We start from the raw sequence: 21,433 nt of genomic DNA on the forward strand, positions 1-21,433 counted from the left end.
CTCAGTGGAAAATAGACTGAAGAGAGATAATTTAAGAACTATTAAACTACCTGTAAGTCATGATTTTTTTAAAAAAGAGCCCTAGACATCATATTTCAAAAAATTAAAAAGGAAAACTGCCCCAATATCTTAGGTCTAGAGGGTCAAATAGAAGTTAAAAGATCCACTGATCACCTCCTGAAAGACATCACAAAATGAAAACCCTCAGGCATATTATAGCCAAATTTCAGAGCTTCTAAGTCAAGGGGAAAATATTGCAAACAGCCAGAAAGAAACCATTCAAATATCATGGAGCTACAGTCAGAATCATACAAGTTTTAGCAGCTTTCATGTTAAAGGAGCAAAGGGCTTGGAAAATTATATTCTGGGAGGTAAAGGAGATAGGATTACAACCAAGAATAACCTACCCAGGAAAACTGAGTACAATCCTTCAGGGGTATAAATGGATATTTAATGAAACAGAAGACTTTCAAGCAATCCTGATGAAAAGACCACATATGAATAGAAAATTTTACATTTCCCAAACATAAGACTCAAAAGAAGTATGAAAAGGTAAACAAGAAAGAGAAATCATAAGGGACTCAATAAGTTAAATTGTTTACATTCCTTTTTGGGAAGATGATACATGTAATTTCTAAGAACTTCATTAGGGTAGTTAGAAGCAGTCTACATAGACAAAGGGTATGGGAATGAATCAATTTTGTTGGGATGATTTCCAATAATAATAATAATGGCTGAGAAAGAGGAATGCACAGGGAGAAGAGAGAAGGGAGAGTCTACATAGAATGAGGAAAATAATCTCACTTGAAAGAGGCATCTAAAAAAGAACTTTTACAATGGACGGGAAAATGGTTGAGGAGAACCATGCTTGAACCTCACTCTCATCAGAATTGGTTCAGAGGGAAGAACTATATATAGTTAATATGGAAATATGTTTTACATGATTTCACATGTACAATTGATATGTTGTTTGCCTTCTCAGTGGGTAGGCAGGGGCAGAAGGGAAGGAGAAAATTCAGAACTCAAAAAAATTTTAAAGAATGAGGAAAATAAACGAAGAAAAAAACATAAAGCATCAAGCAAGTGCTAACTATTGTTGTTGTTGTTGTTGTTAGTATTATTATTTATGTTGTTCTCATCTTTTTCACTAGGGTTCAGATAAAAAAAGAGTCTTGGGCAAGTTGCTCTCCTATCATAATTCTTTTATATTTGATTTTTTTTTGAACTATTTGCACAGGGATGTATTATCATCATCATCATCTGCCTGAGGATACCCCCAATTTATACTGTATATAGTTTGTTTGTACATACTTATTATCATATCTTTTCCACCACTGGACTGTGAGCTCCTTGAGATTAGGGACTGGCTTTTGCCCTTCTTCGTATCTCCCATGCTTAACACAATGCCTGCCACATAGTAGGTACTTAATAAATGCAAATTGATTGATTGATTATTATATGGCAGTCCTGCCATAGTGGATAGAAAGCTGGCCTCAAAGGGTTCAGCTCTGTGACTCTGACACAGACTGGATGTGTGACTCTGAAGAAGTCATTTAACTTCTCAGTGTTCTAGGCCAGTGGGGTCAAATTCAAATAGAAACAGGGGCCCCTAAACATACATAAGGATCCCTGCAGGCCCCATATTAACTTAGAAAACTACATATTAAAATGTCTATGTTTTATTGTATTTTTATTTTTTGTACATTTTGTATTTTTATTTATTTTGTTAAATATTTCCCAAGTACGTATTAATATGGTTCACGCTGCACTCAGGAATATAAGGCGCCACCTGTGCCTGTGGTCTGCATGCTTGACATTTCTGGTCTAGGCAACATTTTAAGACTACAAATTGCAGAGAAAGTAATGACCTGCATTGGTAAACGGAGCTTCCACACTTAGGAGTTCCCTATACAAAGGAAATCACAAGTTCAGTCTCTATCCGTATCATCATCATCATCATCATCATTAACATTATTTATTATTATTATTATTATTATTATTATTTTATTATTAGATACTCCCATTCTGGGATTATACTGCTCTAATTATTTTTTTCTTACTTTCCTTAGCTATCCCCACCTTCCCTCCACCCCAATCCTTACCATTTGTGCTGTCCCTGCCATGGTCCAGTCATCCAAGGCTTGCCTCTACTCCCCTCAGATTGGCCTATCTTATACCTCAATCCATAAGGACTGAGTTCATCAAAGTATCAAACAGATAATTAGATCCAAAAATCTATGGAAATGTACATAATAGAACTGAAGAAGACCAAAAGGCCTCCATCATCCCCTCTCAAGTAATAAATGTGGATTGTACAGTAAACTCCAGCAGACAGCACCCTCTTTCCCCTTGATCTCCTTCTCCACTTTCCTTTTTGACCCAAAAGAAGAACTCTGATGGTAGAAATTTTCAATTCAGCTAAAAGATGATGATGATATATTTGGGGTCAGATTGAGGCTTTTCATTACCACTCAAAGATCACGTAGGTTCCCCAAATATGCCTTGATCAAGATGTATTTAGAATGTTAGACTTTTTTTCCGTTTCCATAATCATACAATTCAATCATAGATTCAAATACTAAGAGTTTTTTAAGGTTCCTTCATCTAAGGGCAGAGAGAGCTAGGCAGAAAATCCAAGATACTTCTTGATGCCAAGTGGCCATTGTCCCATCTGACATTTCTTTCACATACCATACAGTCTTACTCCTTGGCTGTACAGCTAGGAAAATTCAGTTTGGACTATACCAGCCACAGATGATGTTTGTGGTGATTCTTTTTGACTCTAGGATGCATGTTTTTACTTCCCATGTGTGCTCAGAATGTACCATAGGAAATTAACCCACAGTAATGGAATTATCACTGCCAAGGAAAACCCCATCATATGAGAATGGAAAAGGCATCGATCCAAAGGAGTGATGAATCCTGCCATCTAATAGGAAGAAATAAGATCCAAAAACCAAAACGTTTGAGAAAAGTGAAGAAGAAAGTGGAGGGGAGAGGACGGAAAGAAAATAGAGAGTGATGGAGATAAAGGGAAGGAGACAATTATTGATATAATCCAATGCTTATGTATATACTCATTGTACTACTGAGACTTTAGAAACCAAAGTAGTGATTTATCCCCAAACATTCATCTTATCCAGTTATAATGACACAAACCTCTGAAATAAATTGCTGCATGAGATCTTGATAACGCAGGCTGGAAGGGTCCTGGAGCTCTTCACTGTATTGCTTCCCTGAAAGGTGCATACTGAATTCTGCAACCTGTTCAGCTGCCAGCTTTGTGGGTTTTTCTTTTGGGGTCTCTATCTCATTGTTAATCTAGATTGAAGGGAAAAAAGAAAAATTATTGAGATGGTGATTTTGAAGACAACTCCCTGTTATCCACATGACTGAAAGAAGCAATAGTCTAGGTAATTCAAAGGTCATTTCTACAGTATCTGATTTTGGAACACAGAGGATCATGAGACAGGGGAGAGATAAATGAAGGGATTCTATTTTGTCATTTTCTATTTGTGACTAATGAGGTACCAAGAAATTAGAACCATAGAATGCTAGTGCTAGAAGGGACCTTAGAGATTCTCCATTCCCATACCCTGTTTCATAGATAATCTGAGGCCAAGAAAAGGAGACAAAGTAACTTGCATAGGGCCACACAGATAGTAGTAGAGCTCGAATCCAAATCTGGGTTTTCTATCTCCCTAGTCCAGTGCTCATTGTATAATACTAGGTACATATGTATACAATGCCTTTCTTCTGAAGATCTCAAGGTACAAAACAAAGATTTATCACCTGGTCTCCACTAAAGATATTATCTCTTTTACAAATAGAAAAACCAAGGCACAGAGATGTGAGGGGATTTTTAATTTCTTAATTAAGAAGATTCTATTCTCCAGAACTTCTAAATTACAGAGATGTCCCTGTGTAAATTGTTTATTTTTAAGAGATAAAGATACCCCATCATGACTAGTTCAGAAACATACCTGGCAAATGATGAGTTTACTCATAGCAACAATAACAATCATTAATATTTGCATCGATTTCTACAGCTACAAAGGATTTTCACTTCTCATTCAATCCTCACAATTACCTCATGGAGCAATGAGTAAAGATGTCATTATGCCCATTTTTTGTTTAAGGAAACTGAGGTTAAGAAAGGTTAAATGTTCAAGGTTAAATGATTTGCCCAAGGTCATACAACTATTAAGCTGCAGAGACTTAAATCTAGGCCTTATGACTTTGGGTCCAATGCTCTCTCCATTATTTCCACTCCAGAAGAGTAGCCTCATGCTCAAATATAATGAGCCTCATAAAGGATTGAGACTGGACCTGTTATTTCACCTTTATAGGGAACTCGCAGGTGAGAAAGCTCCCTCTAGCAAAGTGTTAGCATCTGTTAGAGTTCCCCAAAACACTGAGAAGTGAATATGTATCAAAGGCAGGACTTAACCCCGGATCTCAACGGCTTCAAAACCAGCTCTCTATAAACTACCAGGGGTGGGAAACCTGGACCTCAAGGCCACCAGGTTCCCCACCCCTGAACTAGACCACACTGCCTAATAGGTATTTCAATGTAATTAAATTTTAATGTAATTCTCTTATTATAGAACCTCTTATGTATCTATTTATATGGCATCAAAGTATTTAGAAAGGAAGCCTAAAAGTTATTGAAGATTCCTTTCATTTCTAAGTGTTTTGATCCTATAAAATTAAACCTTCTATCCATATTCAATAGCAATGTGCCCATATAAGTAAATGTCCCCCAAAACAAACGTTTACATGATTTAGTTGCTGTGCGATCCTTATAGCAATGAGGTCTGACAATTATTTTGTTAAAAAGTAGTAAAACATACAGCTTTGGTCAAATCCAATACTCATGATCACTAAAAACCTAAAGCACAAGGACTTGACCTTTTTTGTGCCCTAGGTCTTTGGCAGTCTAGTGAAGCCTACAGATCCCTTCTCAGGGTAATATTTTTAAATAATTTAAGGGCATGATAAATTTTAGTTGGAAATTAGTGAAAATAAAGATGTAAATTTTTTCTCCCACAAGGTCATAGACATCCTGAAGTCTGTCCATGGATCCCAAGTTAAGAACCCCTGAGTGAGTAGGTAGCCTGAATTGCTGATCTTTCACAGGACAAGAGTGTTCTTCACAAAGTATTTCATATGGGACCAAACCAGAAATTCAATTTGGGGGCCGGGGGGATGGGGCACTCAATAGCTAAAGACTTTCCAGGTGAGGAAGATGACAAAAAAGAAATCCCTGTGGATAAGACCATGGCTAAAGAACCAGCCAACAAACTCAGATAGATTAAGACCTTCCAACCCTATGGACCACTACCCAAACCTCCAGGCCAAGTTAATCTGGCTTGAGGTATTTCCAGAAAGATTCAGAGAAAGGTTTTCTGTCTTGGAGTTCAAAAATACCATGAAGCATATAATCTCCATCTCAGCTGGAAACAAGCATGACCCAAATCTTTTCTTTCTACTCTTCTGCCATCAATCCCAGAATCTATGTCCTACCCCCATCAAAGAGTTTCTTTCACTTTACTGAGGGACCACCTATACAAACTTACCTTCTACCTAAAGAACTTCAGGATATTGTTGCTAAAGAATTTTATTTTGTCTGAAACTTTGGAGAACATTATTCTGGTCCATCCATTTCTGCTATTATATCAGTCGTCTGTCTCACTGGCTCTATTCTGTGAACCAACAGGCATCTATATCTCCCTTATTTTTGTGCCAGACTCTCTCCTATTATCTTCCCTTGCTACAGATGCATGCATTCCTCATTTAGTTGTTTCAAATGGTTAGAAACAATAGTAGTAGAGACTAGAGTATTATTTGTTTTGTTGTTCAATCATTTCAGTTGTGTTCAACTCTTTGTGACCCCATTTGGGGTTTTCTTAGCAAAGATACTGGAGTGGTTTGCCATTTTCTTTTCAGCTCATTTTATGGATGAGGAAACTGAGGCAAACAGGGTTAAATGACTTGCCCAGAGTCACACAGCTAGTAAGGGTCTGAGGTCAAATTTTAATTCAAGTTCTCCTGACACCAGGTCTGCTCCATCCACTGTGTCACCTAGCTGCCCCAGAGTATTACTTAATGCAAAGCTTTAACAGAAAAGAGAAGTGGCAAAATTCTCTTTACTCCATCCTTTCCAGGAGATAAAAGTTTGAGACTCAGAATGTATTTGGATAGCCTCACTAATGGGCCCTGGCTAGCATTGTGAAAGATGACAGACGGAGAAGAATGGAGGGAGCATGGAAAGATAAAGGAAAGAACACACGAATTAAAGAGAAGGGGGTAAATAGCAGATCCAGTCAAAAAGATACAATTAGTTGGGTTTCCAAGAAAAACATGATAAACGCTGTATTAATTCAAATATTGGACACATAGCTATAATGAGATTTCTTGAAAAGGGAAACAACACAGGTATACACAAAAAAAGCAATCACAGAGGGAGAGAGATAACGTGAAGGAAGCAAAGTCAGGACTATAGTCAGACAAGCATTATGAAAATTTAGAAATGTTCTACCTGTCCACAGATAAGTATTTTCCTCACATGCTAAGGGGAAAGGAAAATAGGAAGAGCAAGTCTCCTGTGTGTTCTTAAAAAGAAAAAAAAAAGTAAGAGAAGAAAAGGAAAAAGCCAAGAAGAAAGGAAGCCAGGGTAGAGAGCCACTTGTGCCTGAGGCATCAGTCCAACAAGCGAAGCATCATCCCAGACACTTCACTGGGGAGGGAGGGACCCTGCTTTCCTGAACTCTGTGGCTATGATTAATAACTAGCTGGGGAAATGCTGGCATAGAAGTGAGTAAGAGAGGGCGGAGATGAGGGGCAATGATACTGCTGCCACACTCCTTGGTAACATAAAGAAACTGGAGAGTGGCTTCAAAAATATGGACAACCAGAACTGCCCCAGGAGGAAGGAGTAACAGAAAAACGGAAGATCTCTCTCTCTCTCTCTCTCTCTCTCTCTCTCTCTCTCTCTCTCTCTCTCTCTCTCTGTATGTGTGTCTCTGTCTCTGTGTCTGTGTGTGTCTGTGTCTGTCTCTATCTCTGTCTCTCTGTCTGTCTCTGTCTCTCTCTCCTATCCCATTTGCCCCCACCCCTTTTCTTTCTAAATAGTAGCCCCAAACAGAGGTAAGAATAGTAAACCAAAGAAGGGGAAGTGCGAAACTGTGAGTGGGTTCTACCACTGGGGAGCAGGAAGATGCAAGGAAATATATAGATATTTCAGAATGGCCAGGGATATGCCGGGAAATGTTTAACATCCAGCTCTCAGAAAGAATTCATTTTGAAGTTTAATCAGCATTATTAGCATTTCCTCCATAATTTTCTTATGTCTAGATAATCAACAAAATAATAAACCATGCCCTGACTTGGAGGTGTAAATGCTCACACTGAAGCTTTAACAATTGGAAATATCTCCAGCACAGCCTTAGGTGAGGGGCATAAAAAGAAGAGCTGGCAAATGGCAACAAAATCATTACCATAGGCAGATAATAATTATAATAGTGAACTGAAATCAATTAATAATAATAAGTGATATTTATATAGCACTCTAAGGTTCACAAAGCACTTTACATGGGTTATCTCATTTTATCTTCACAACCACCATGCTATTATTATAATCATCCCTGTTTTACAAATGAAGAAACTGAGGCTTAAAGATTAAGGGACTTGCCCAAGGTCATACATCTAGAAAGTGTTTGAGGGAGGATTTGAAATCAGGCCTTCCTGACTCCCAAATCCCATGCTCTTTCCACCTCACCACCTAGCTGCCTCTAACAACATTATTGAATTAGCACCAAGAGCAAGTAAACAGCCTGGTGTGGTGGCTGGTGCCCATGGTCTCTTGTTGCTGGAACACTGAGGCTGGTGGATCACTTGAGTTTGGGAGTTTTGATCTACAATAAGGCTAAAGCTGATTGGGTGTCTACACTGTCTCATCTGAATTAAAGTCACCAGCCAGCCTAAGGAGAGGATGACTGACCCAGGAGGGGAAACAAATGGAGCAGGTTAAAGCTCCCATGTCAATCACTATTGGGATTGGGGCCAGCCATGACTGGCTGCCACATTTCCATTTTGAGTGAGACAGAGAGAAGACACAGTCTCAAAAAGGGAGAGGCAGGTGATGGCAATGTAATCACACACAACCCAGTTATAGTCAGATTCTGCACTAAAGTTCTTCCAGAGCCCTGGGCTCAGGGAGGGACATATAATGAACAAACATGACATCACTTACACTGTCATCCGGTGTTTCTGAGATGCTGTCTAAGGAACCTTGAAAGGAAACCACCCTAGGGGATGATGCACTGACTGCAGCATCTGTGGAGACAAACAAAACTGTTTATCTCAATGGTATTACCTAAATCTAAACCTTTAACAGACTAAGGCTAAGTGCAGAGCATAAAATAAAGGAAGTGGCTTCACAATCTGTCTTTCTTTTTGCTTTGATTTTATCTCTAGCATTTACCACAATGCTTGACCCACAGTAAGCACTTAATAAATGTTGGTCAACTATTGACTGACCATTCCTATAAATTATTCATATTCAGCACAATACTCAAATGGCCTATGTTCTCATCCATTTGGATGTTAGCATCCTCTGTCTCTGTCATCCTCAGCCACTCTGTCGTTACTACTTTGGAATCAGAAGGGATCCCAAGTCTAGAGCTGGAAGGGAACTTGGAAGTCATCAAATCTAACCCACTCACCTTACAAATGAGGAAACAGAAGCCAAGATAAGGCTACATGCTTTGTCCAAGGTCACAAAAATAGAAAGGGGCAGATCTGGGATTCAAATTCAAGTCCCTCAATCCCAATTCTAGTGCCATTTTTATTGGGTCACTCTGCCTCCAAAGAATGAGGCATGTCCTGCAGTTTTCTTTGTTTCATGGGTCCCCATAGGCTAAGAATTCAACACCATGTGCCTCCTATACTTTGCTAAGCTGGTCCTCTGAAAGTAGATGGTACCTCTTGCCAAGATCATAATCAAGGTTTTGGGGGGTTTTTTCTCAGTAAAGTATCCTAAAAGTTTGTTTGCAAACTCCCTGTGAGTCCTATGAGTTCAAGACTCTAACAATGAACAATTATGACTAATAAAGAATACTGATTTTCAAAAACTGTTCCCACACCTTGTATGAAGAAGAAAAAACTAATTGAAAGTTCCAAGTGGTGGACTTAAAAGTTAGAGTTTTGTCCTTGTTTGCAGCTTGACAGAGCATTGATCATTAAAAGAAGAGTGAAAACATACCTGTTGATGTTGAAGTATCATAAGATGTAACAGGAGTTGATGACTCGGTGCTGGAAGTTGGAAATGGGGAGAGGAGAACAGGTTTAGAGTAAATAAAATGATGGGAAGAAAAGAATTCTCAAACAAGATAATGACCAGTTCCCCCAACCAGGATTCCCAAGCCAAAGTATGAATTAGAGTGGGACCATGAAGGGCAGGAATTCACAATATGAGAAGTTGACTAAGTCTACTCTCTTCATACCTAATTCATCAAACTTGATGTGTGAAGTGGTCATCTCTGTAAACAGAGATTTTTTTAATAATAAAATTTTAGAGCTAGAAGGAGATTTTAGAGGTCACATAGTCCAACCTCTTCATTCTGCAGATAAGGAAACTGAAACACAGAGACATCGGGTGACTTATCTACAGTTATGCAACTAGTTAGTAGTAGAGCTAAGACCAGAACTCAATTCAAATAATTTCAGTTGAGATCTGAATCCCTGCCAACTTGAGTCAATTCAATAAGCATATATTAAGCACATACTATGTACAAGGCACTGTCCTGCTCACTTTCCACTCCATAGTAGTATGCAGGTCTAAGTACAGCTTGTTTCTTTTTCTTGTGAAAAATATTGGGACCTCTTATTTGATATTTCATTTTATTTTCATTGATATATTTTGGTTTAAACATATCAGTGACTTCCCAAACTTCTTCCCTCTGTGGTACTTTCCATAAAAATAGTTATGCAAAACTGCCTAATAAAGACATTGCAACTCACAGTATGTGTTACTTTTCATTTTGTAAATATACCACCTGTTAAGAGCAAAGAAGGATGTGTGCTATAACTTTTATAATTTGGAACCAACGCTGTCCAGTATATTTGATGAGTTATGTTGCTTTTATTTACATTGTTGTAGTCATTATGTTTATTGTTATTTCCTCAATCTTATCAGATAATACAATTTCCCCCTCTTTCTTTGAATTCTTTATATTCATCATTCCTTGTAGTGCAATAAGATTCCATCATAGTAATCAATTACAAATTGTTCAGCCATTCACCAGTCATTGGTCAAATATTTTGTTTTCAACATTTCAATATTATAAATAGGGCTACTAGTAATAAACTGGTATATAAGGGTTCTTCCTTTCTGTCATCAATCTCCTTGGAGAATAAAACTAGTTGTGAGACTGCTGGATCAAAGAGTATAAATGATTTATCCTTTTTGGGGGACATAATTCCAAATTATTTTCCAGCATAATTTATCCAATTCACAGTTTTGCCAATAATAAATTAAGGTAGCTACCTTCTCAGAGCCCTTATAACATTAATTTTTTCCAACTTATCCTCTTTGCTAATGTGTTAAGTGGGAGTTAATACCTCAGAGTAGCTTTTATTTTCATTTCTCTGATTATTAATGATTTGACATTTCTTATAAGGTTGTTGTATTTTATTCTTTGAAAACAATTTGTTCATATCTTTTGGCTTCATGTCTGATTGGGAAATGGATCAGTAATATAGGTTTGTATTAGTTCCCTAAATACTTAATGTTAGAATTTTTTTTTAGGCAAGGGGTTAAGTGACTTGCCCAGGGTCACACAGCTAGTAAGTATCAAGTGTTTGGTTTGAGGCCGTATTTGAACTCAGGTCCTCCTGACTTCAGGGCCAGTGCTTTATCCACTGCACCACCTAGCTGCCCCTTAATGTTAGAATTTTATCAAAGATGTATGATACAAAGATTTTTTTTTGTTCCAATTTAGATCTTTTTTAAAATTCTGCCTAGGTTGTTCCTTACGTGCCACTAAGTTAACTTGAGTTATACATAGGCAACTTCCACTTGTGAAACCAAGACAATATCTAAGTTATGTCCTTGCAGTGGAAAGTACACTGGATTTGGGGTCAGAGCACTAAGGTTCAAATATGAGCTCTACCACTAATTACCTATGTTATCTTAGGCAAGTTATTAGCTCTCCCTGGACCTTAAAGTCTTCATCTTTGAAATGAAAAGACTGGACTCTGACAATGTTTTTTATCTTTGTCTTGACCCTGTTTCTACTTCAAAATCCCCTTACATACTGCCTCTAGCAGCTAGCCATTCAATTACATAACTCATATTCTCACTTACTTAATCCCACTCAACAAAAGGTTTTGACAAGTTCAGAATAAAGCCTGCCTAGAAATAGGGAGGGGAGTAGTAGGTCAATGTGGCCCAAATTTTCTTAGGTATTCCATCAAAAACCAAGACTGAAGTCATAGTTCAATCAATTAAGTGTATTCAGACTGGTTTGACCATCTTGGTCTCATCATTCTTGGAAGAGAAGGAAAGAGGAGGAGTGGGGGGGAGGGAGGGAGGGAACACAAGTCAAGGTAAATGAATCTTTGTGATAAATCCTTTTAAATTGGAATTCTGCATTATTGGAGTTTGTCTCTCTAACTCCTTGGACAGCATATTGCAAAAATATACTAGTTCTATTTGTTAAATAGCATTGCTAATTGGATTAGAGGAGCACCTAAAAAGAACACTGTATAAGCCTAGTAATGGCAAGGAGAATTAAGCTGAAAGTTTGATCAAATTTTCTCTCCAAAAACAATGTTGTGTTTGGTTCTATAAGTAAGCACATGGGATGAGGGCAGGTGGGCTTTCTTTGATGGATTTGGATTTCACTTTCCTAATCAAACCTGCATTTCATTATACAAAAAGAGCATTTTAAGAATGAGAGCAGTGACATTCATCTACAAAGTGAAAACACAGTAGTAGAGTATCTATTTACAGTTATCTCTTCCACATCGTGACTTTCCCCATAGTGGTTTTGATACATCTCGGGTCAGCATAAGAAATTAAATGGGAATTTGGGGGGAATTTTGCCAAAGCTGCAGATGACACACAAAGGCCAGCAGATGACACAGAACCTATGACCACATACTTAACCTGAATTTTACAATAAGGTACTGTAAACATCCCATAAAAGAAAAAGAAAAAAATCAGACCTTCTCTAGTACAAAGGGGGGACCAAAAATTTTTATGCAGATTTTTCAGATTGTGGGGGTGTCACACCCCTAACCCCCACAACATGGAAGGGATAACTGCACTTTCCAAATTCTCTATCCAACAAGCTCTCTCCCCAAAGAAACAAGGCCAAAAAGAACACTTCATTTTTCTCTACTCCAACTAGATCCCTTCATTTGAAATTGCATACCTCCTACAGGGATCATTTAATACTCATAATCACTCATAAAAGAATCACTAGAAAAGCATTGACTTTGGACCCAGACATTCTAACTTTAATACTAAGCCAAACCAAATTTTATATAGTCTATCTGGGTCTATCCATTTCAAGCAATCAGCAAAGAATCCCCTGGAGCCTTGTATTCTCAGCTCATTCAGTTCAGACTTCTACTTTATTCTTCATTTCTCTGTTTCTCCTTTTATTCCTTTTTCCTAATATGAGACAAAGATAATTAGCCATTTGATTTGAGTGGAATGCAGTTGGGTTAATGAGAAGACATGCTAAGCCTATGTCCCATAAAATCAATCAATTCAAAAAATATGAAGTGAAGCATATAAATTCAGCACTCCAGAGGAATAATACATTTATTCTTCACAAATATCAAAAGCATCCAGTCTACCTTTCCAACTCACAGATTTGCATGGCCTGTGTTGTTCTCTTCTTTTGAAATAAATCAAAATGGTGTAATGGACAGACAGCAAAACTAACAGAAGAGATGTGGGTTCCAGTCTCACATTTGCCTCTCACATTATATGAACTTGGATAAACCACTTAATCTCAAAGCTTCAGTATCTGTATGTCTAAAAGAATAACACCTGCCCTACTTAGCTCTTCAGGTTGCCGTAAGAAATAAATGAAAACATAAAAAGGCTTTGAAAAGTGAAAATCTAAGAAAAGTTGAATATGAAAAATTCAGAGAAATTCAGAACTTATATGTCTGAACTCTACAGAACGTAAGATGAGAACAATGAGAACAGCCATCAAAACCACAGACTCATATTTTTACAGCACTCAAGATTTGTAAACTTCTTGCCCCATAATAAAACCCTGCAAGATGGGAACCTCTCAAATGGTCATCCACCCTCTATTTCAAGACTCTCAGTGGGAGGGAACTTGACACATTTGAAGGCAACCCATTCCACTTTGGGACAACATTGTTAGAAAACAGTTAAAAGTTCCCTCTTACACATGACAAACTTATAGATATTTGCTACAGACCATTATCATGTCAGCAACATTTGCCAGCAAATAATACCAAAACCACTTACATGTAAAATGTATGTGCCCATGTAAGAGATTTGTGTCCACTTATGTCTCAATGTATAGATGTGTGACTCATGCTATTCATAAGTAGATATGTCTAGATAAGATCTGCCCCATCCCTCTCAAAGAATGCCTGTGATTTCTGCCTTTGAGGGAACAGAAGGGCCATAGCTGAGCACTTGTTCCTTCCCTCATTTATTTCTAACAGGAATATCAGGCTATAATTATAGCTATTTTCCCCTTGCCTTAAATATTGCTGGTCTAAAAGTACAATAGGCTCAGAACAGTATTACTAGACTCTAGCTTATACTCACCACTAAAGGGAAGTTACACAAAAGACCATAACAAATAGTGAGTAGCAAGTAAACCCATTTATCCAAGCAAAATAATTAAAACAAATTGGAGAATTTCTACAGATTAGAATATACCAGAAAGTAAATGAGTGAATCAGCTCTTTTACTGGAAGCAAGATGAGAGAGAAGGGGTGAGAGGGGAGAGGGAAGAGGGGAAAGGAGAGGGGGGGGGAGAGAGAGAACACATATCTGATTTCATTCAAGGGAAATTCTTCAGTCTTTAGAGAAGCCAAGTTGGAAATCAGGGACATATTACAAAACCAGCTTTCCCTAAAGTCTTTCTCTCTTTCTTCCCTGTGCCTTTCCCAAAGAGATTATAGAACAATATTTGGCTATGTCCATCCGTTACACAAGTATTCATCATCATATCAACATTCTTTCCACCACTTGGAAGTCATATTTCTATATTTGCCTTTGAAATCTATTGCAGAAAATTTCTACTAAATAACATGATGAATTCCAAAATTTCATTTATTAATCAGTTGTTTAGAACTAAGAACACATTTTCCCATAGAAACAACATTTTGTGGTCAGAACAGAAAAATGTGAAGTAAAAGATTGTGTGATTAAGCAGACTCAGAAATGGCTAAATGACCTGATGCAAAGAGGCATCACTGATGGTTACATGTAACCTCAGAAAGAGATTATAAGAACATGAATTTACAATGGCAAGGGATCATCTAGTCCAACCCCCTAATTTAACAGAAGAGAAAACTGAGGCCCAATAGGTTACATGGCTTATCTAAGGTGATAGTAATAAGTGACATAGGCAGAATTCAAACCCAGGTGTCTCCTGGAAATCCAGCCCCCTTTCTGTATGTGATCTCTAGGAGAGGAGCCAGGGATCTGTGCTTGCATTTGTGCATAATCATTTTAATCAATGACTTTGATAAAGGCATAGATGGCATGTGTATCAAATTGGGAGATCACAAATTGAGATGGATAGTTCATATGCTGGATGTGAAGTACATATCTCATGAAGATCAGTTGAAGGAACTGGGAATTTTTAACTTCAAGAAGCTTCAGGGAAGACCTGATAGCTATCTTCAAGTATTTGAACTATCTTCCTCAAATAGGAGAAGGCTTAGAGAATGCATGGTTAGAGCACTAGACCTAAAATCATGAGGACTTGAGTTCAAATACAGCCTCACACATTTACCAACTATATGGCCCTGGGCAAGTCATTTAACTTCTTCCTGCCTCAGTTTTCCCATCTCTAAAATGGTGATAATAATAGTACCTATCTTCCAGGGTTGTTGTGAGGATCAAACAAGTTAATATATGTAAAATACCCTGCAAACCAAAAGGCGCTATATAGATGCTAGTTATTTTTTTTGTCTATTTGTACTTAGAAGGCAGAACTAGAAACACACTAGGAAATTGTAAAGGGGAAAATATAGACTGTATATAAGAAAAATTATCTTAACAATTAGAGCTGCCCAAAAATAAAATGGGCTACCTCAGGAGGCAATGAGTTCTTCCTTATTGGAGGTCTTCTAGTAAAGTCTAGATGACCACTTGCTCAATGGACGTGTTATTCAGGTAGAGATTAAACATAGCTTCTGGGGTCCCGTCCAACTCTGAAATTTTGTGAAACTATGATTGCCATATAGCAATGGAGATGCAGTTGAGGTTAGAAAATGTGAATTTGTAATATTTTACTACCTCTGCCAGTATTCAACAGCATGAGAGTAGAAAAGGAGAAGGCAGATGGCCAGAGTTTCCCAGCTTTGAGCATTGGCATAAATTGAACAGTTGATAAAGGATGAGGGGCCAAGTTCAAGGTTTCAAGAAACAGAAGATAGAGCATATCTGAGCTGGTGAATAATAAGGTCAAGCCTAAAAAGACAGGAATGTGGGGCTAGAGCAAGAACAATGACTGGGAGAATGGGGAGGGATGGACTAGACGTCAACATGTGGGCAAGAAATAGTTTTAAGAAGAAGGAGTCAGAGGAAAAGGTGGAGATGGGAGATTATGATCAGGGACTGGAATATCAGGGTTCGAGATCATGGAGGTAACACAGTTTAGGATAATGAGGTCTAAGGTGTGATCATCCTCTTGGGTGGCTATAATGGAGTGGATGAGGAAGTCATGGTAATTGAGAAAGCTGATGGCCTGGGAAGACAAAGTGTTGAATAGGACAATAAGTGAATATTGAAGTCCTCGAGGATAAGAATAGAAGTTGAGGTAAAGAGAGCCAAGTACTGAACTCTTTGAGAAAGAAGAGAGAGAAAACTAGGGGATTTTAGATGATAGCAACAAGGATCTAGACAGGGAAATTACTAAGAATAAAGTCAATTTCAGAGGAGAATAAGTTGTTGGATAATAATGACAGGGAGAGTCAATGTGTCCTGGGAGAGTGAGGAGTACACCGGTTGTCAGGAGATAGCGAAAGAAAGATCAGTCAGAACCATGGAGAGGATAGCCAGGGATATCTTCTGAAGAAAAAAAAAACAAGAGTCCTCAAGCACCAGAAAATAGAAAAGAATATGAGAGAAAGATCTAGGATGAAGAATTTATCAACAGTATTAATAACTGGTTTTTTATAGTACTTAAGGTTTTCAAAGGGCTTTGCATTCATTATTTCAGTTAAGTGTTACAACAAACAAGGTAGGGAATGATTATCATTACCCCTGTTTTACAGGTGAGAAAACTGATGTTTAATGAAATTAAGTGTCTTGTCCATGGTCACAGAGCTGGTAGGTATCAGAGGCAGGGTTAGAGCCCAGGTCCTCCAGCGTCTGAAACCATCAGCCAATCTATTAGGACACACTACCATTCCTAAGAATTCACAGCCACAGAAGACCCAATGAAAGAAGAGGATATAGCAGTTTAGAGACTAAGGAAGGGTAAGGCTAAGCAGGACAGAGATGAAAAATTAGGGAGCAGTACAAAAGTTGAGAGATTTTTACATTGCCAGATGTTAAATCTGAATCGTGGGAATTTTAGGGGAGCAGTAACCAGAGCAGGTAACAAGAAAGTCAATGGTAGTGGCAGTAAGGACATGACCTGGTGAAGAATGCTTCTAATCCTGGGAAGGTTACAGTGTGGATGCCACATCACTCTTCTAGCCCTCTCCAGGAAGGTTCTTTTTATTTTTATTTTTAGGCAATTGGGGTTAAGTGACTTGCCCAAGTTCACACAGCTAGTAAGTGTCAAGTGTTTGGTCTGAGGCCGGATTTGAACTCAGGTCCTCTGACTTCAGGGCTGGTGCTTTATTCACAGTGCCACCCAGCTGCCCCTTCCAGGAGGGTTCTTGAGAAGGGCTGATCCAGGCCTGTCCCACCAAGGTCAATGGCAGTGTTCCACAGGGGAATACTCTCGTCTTGGGTAGCACAAGTTTCTTTCATTCCACCATCTCTTTCCACCACAATCCCAGGTAACAGCTAGTCTGGAGGCAAGGCCTGAACAACAGTTTTGGCATCCTTGGTGGCCCTTTCCTATCTGAACCCTTGAAGGGTGGAGCTCTTCAGATGGCAATGGCATACAGGAGTGCAATATGTGGAGGAAGCCTCTGATTCCAGTCTGTAATGGGGACCGGGAGGCCCAGAGCTAAGTCAAGGTTTTCATATTGTACTATCTGTAATAGATGAAGTACAGAATTTGAAGTAACAAAGACCTGGGTCCAAATCCTGTCTTGGCTACTTGCTAGCTATATGACCATGGGCAAATTGCTTAATCTCGTTGAGACTCAGTTTCCTCATCTGTAAAAGGAAAGAGTTAGACTTGATGACTTCTAAAATCTCTTTTAGTCCTAAACTTACAATCTTATGAACCGACTCCAAAATAGAAGCTATTCCACATGCAAAACAGGTGCCTCCTGGTAGTTAGAATTTGATAAGTGAGCCATTTGGCTCATACTGATGACTCTAGCAGAGGACAAACATGATCAACATGAATACACAGAAAGAATTCACTTTGACTAATTTATAGACATTTTCTTTGCACTCATTCCTTAGAAAATTCACATGATAAATCAAAATCCCTGCTTCTGGAAAATTCTATCAACAATATAGGGAAGTTGATTATATATTTTTTCCTAGACTCCTAATCTTATCTTCCTGACATGACGCTAGCATAAGAAAAATTCTAAAGTTTAATTGATGATGGGTTTTCTAAATATAAATATTCAGAATGTACCAAATCATCCAGTTAACAATAATAGCTCACATTTCTATAGTGTTTTAACTGCTTTCTTCATAATAATCTTGTGAGATAGGTAGGACCAGCATCACTATCCCCCCATTTTAAGATAAGGAGTCTGATGAAGCTATCCGTGGCCATATGAAACAATATTCTAACTCAATATTTACTGGAGAAATGCAAATTAAACTATTCTGAGGTACTTACTACTTCATACCTATTAGATTGGTTAATAGGACGGAAAAGGTAAATGACAAATGTTGTAGGGGATGTGAGGAAAATAAGACATTGATGCACTATCAGCAGAGTTGTGAACTGATTCAACCATTCTGTTAAGGCAATTTGGAGCTATGCCCAAAGAAATAAAAAATCACGCATGCCTTTTGAACTAGCAATACCACTACTAGATCTGTATCCCAAAAGAGGTGAAAAAAAGAAAAGGACCTATATGTACAAAAATATTCATAGCAGCTCTTTTCTGGGAGTAAAGAATTGGAAATTGAGAGGATGCCCATCAGTTGGGGAATGGCTGAACAAGTTGTAGTGTGTGATTATTATGGAATACTATCGTACTGTAAGAAATGATGATCAGAAGGCTCTCAGAAAAACCCGGAAAGACTTGCATGGGCTAATGCAAACTGAAATGTACTGTGTACAAAGTAATAGCAATATTATAAGATGATCAGCTGTGAATGACTTGGCTATTCTCACAATACAACAATCCAAGACAATGCTGAAGGACTTACGATGAAAATGCTATCCCCAGAGAAAGAATTGATGGTGTCTGAATACAGACTGAAGCATACTTTTTTTTTAATTTTATTTTTCTTGGGATTTTTTTTGTTTATGTTCTTTCACAACATGACTATTATGGATATGTTTTATATGACTACACATGTATAATCTACATAGAACTGCTCGCCTTCTCAATGACAGGGGAGAGGGGAGGGAGGAAGGGAGAGAATTTAGAAATCAAGGTTTTAAAAACAAATGTTAGAAATTATTTACATGTAACTGGGGAAAAACAAAATACTAAATGAAGTATAAAAAAAATGCAATCCTTAGACTGAAAAAAAAAAAGACAAGGAATCTGAGTCCCATCAGAGAGATGAGGCGATCTGTATCTGTTCACATAGTCAATAAGTATTAGTTCTGGAATTTGAACCCAGGTCTAATGACTCTAAATATTTGAACTTTTTGCTATTAATCCCTCATGGAGTGTTTGCCCTTCTCCCATTTCTGTGCCTTGCCTTTCCTTGTAAGGGTTACCTGCCTCCCCTTAAGAGAAGAAAAAAAAATTTCAGAGATTAAAATTTGGATTCCCTTTGGGCAGGGCAGCTGCAGGGTAAGGGTGTGATGCCCCACATGGATAGAGGGAAGGTGGAGAAAGAGAGAGAAAGAGAAGGAAGGAAGGAAGGAAGGAAGGAAGGAAGGAAGGAAGGAAGGAAGGAAGGAAGGAAGGAATTATCTCCCTCCTAACACCCACCTCTTGGAACTCCAAGCTCTCTTCAAGATTCTCCTATTCCAATTCTCTCAGCTGTCAATGTCCTCTTTCCCTTGCCTCTGATGAAATTATTTGTAATATACCTACATACACACACACACACACACACACACACACACACACACACACACACACACGAACGTGTGTACATTTTTGAAAAGCAGCTTGGTCTATATAGAGCCTCAGAATCAGGAAAACCTAAGGTCAAGACCCTTCTCTGACACTACTAGATATGTGACCCTGGACAAGTCATGTGACCTCTAAGTGTCCCCTTGTATAATTTAGAAAATGAATGGGTTTAGAAGCCATCTAATCAAACCCCATTTTAGAAATAAGAAAACTGTGGCCCAGGGAGGTGATCTACCCAAGGTCCTAAAACAGACAGAACTAATATTTGCATCCAGGTGCTCTGACTTCTAATATTGTTCTCTTTTCACTGTATCAAGATGCCTTCCTACCCTAATCTCTAACTGATATAATGCAGTCACCGTAAGTATGGCAGATAGGAATGAGAGTCTATTAACAGTGAGTAATTTGAAAGCAAAGGTTTGGTTACAAGAAGGGAAAATACAAGCCCTGGGAGTCACAGTTATTATGCACTTTATGAAGTGCAAGCTTTAAATCCTTTCCAAGGTATAAAATAAAAATGATCTGCTCATTTCTGAAAGGAGCTCACCTTCTACAAGGTACAAATACAATTATGATCTTATATATGACCATATATATGTGTATGTGTGTGTGTGTGTGTGTGTGTATGATCATATCATTTTCTCTGTTCTTTGCCCCTAAAGAGCTGTAAACTTACTGGAGTCTGAAAGGCTCACAACTTTAGCCTTTGAATATGTGGAAGAGAAAGAAGATAAAGCTTCACAGGTCACAAAAAGTGGCCTAGGTGGGTATTCACCAGAACACAATGCCTATGGGATTTAGGAGTAAGGAACAGAGAGAAATGCACAGAAAGTAGGTTCCTGGACTTGGCAAAGAACCATGTCAAAGACAAAAGAAGACATCATAAAACTTATTACAATATATCAGCCAGATGTGTCATTGTTAGCAAAAGAAAAGCAGTTAAATTACAGAGAATCTCACTAGTATTGAAAAAGAATGGGAAAGTGATTGTTCCCAAAAACTGATAGAAAGGAAATTAAATTATCTCCTCCTACCACCAAGCTTACACATCAAATGAATGAATGAATCAATGAATGAACAAAATGGCTATCTTTGAACATGATGCTCTAAGCGATACATCCCCCACCTATAAACTCTTCCTAACTTCATTCAATTGGTTTTTGTTTGAGAATGCTAAATACCGGCAATCTCATCACATTACTTTCAACAGGAGACTCTCTAAAAACAATAGTACCAGAAGCTGACATAATTCATTTTGACTAACCTATGATCATTTTCTTTTAACTCATTTCTCAGCAAATTCAAATAGCAAGTCCAAATTCCAGCTTTTGAAATGAACCATTTTCTAGTTATTTGCCTCACTGATCTTCTCCACCTGGAGATGACTCCTTTTATGTATGCATCATTCAACAGTCATAGTGTAAACTCAATAAAGAATGAATCATAGTCACATGGGCAACAAGATGGAGCAATAGACATTTTCTATTTCATCTATCTCCATGGTCTAACAGGGGTGGGGAACCTGTGGCCTTGAGGCCACATGTGGCTTTCTAGGTCCTTGGGTACGGCCTTTTGACTGAGTCCAAGTTTTACAGAACAAATCCTTTTATTAATGGGATTTGTTCTGTGAAGTCTGCGTGAATAGGGGAAAATCAGAAGGGAAAAAAGGACTTTGGTAAAGATCTCAGAAAAAAGAAAACTCGAAGAACTTGGACATAAGCAGATAAATCAACAGGGAAAACATTAACAACAGAAGGAAACATGTCCTCCATATGCAGTAAACAAGTTA

The 21,433-nt window shown here is 38.1% G+C and overlaps 1 protein-coding gene across 1 annotated transcript in view; it reads right to left on the minus strand.

Moving 5' to 3' along the window:
- The window catches only part of IMPG2 (interphotoreceptor matrix proteoglycan 2), a 95,542-nt gene that overhangs the window by 47,307 nt on the left and 26,802 nt on the right, over positions 1 to 21,433 (minus strand). The window contains exons 5-7 of the mRNA XM_078146136.1: positions 9,266 to 9,315; positions 8,255 to 8,337; positions 3,160 to 3,321 (exon numbers count right to left, since the gene is read on the minus strand). Coding sequence (XP_078002262.1) covers positions 3,160 to 3,321; positions 8,255 to 8,337; positions 9,266 to 9,315 — 295 coding nt within the window. The remainder of the gene's footprint in view (positions 1 to 3,159; positions 3,322 to 8,254; positions 8,338 to 9,265; positions 9,316 to 21,433) is intronic.

Source organism: Phascolarctos cinereus, unplaced genomic scaffold (assembly GCF_003287225.1).
Source record: "Phascolarctos cinereus isolate Bilbo 61053 unplaced genomic scaffold, phaCin_HiC Scaffold_726;HRSCAF=1367, whole genome shotgun sequence".
Classification (NCBI taxonomy): domain Eukaryota; kingdom Metazoa; phylum Chordata; class Mammalia; order Diprotodontia; family Phascolarctidae; genus Phascolarctos; species Phascolarctos cinereus.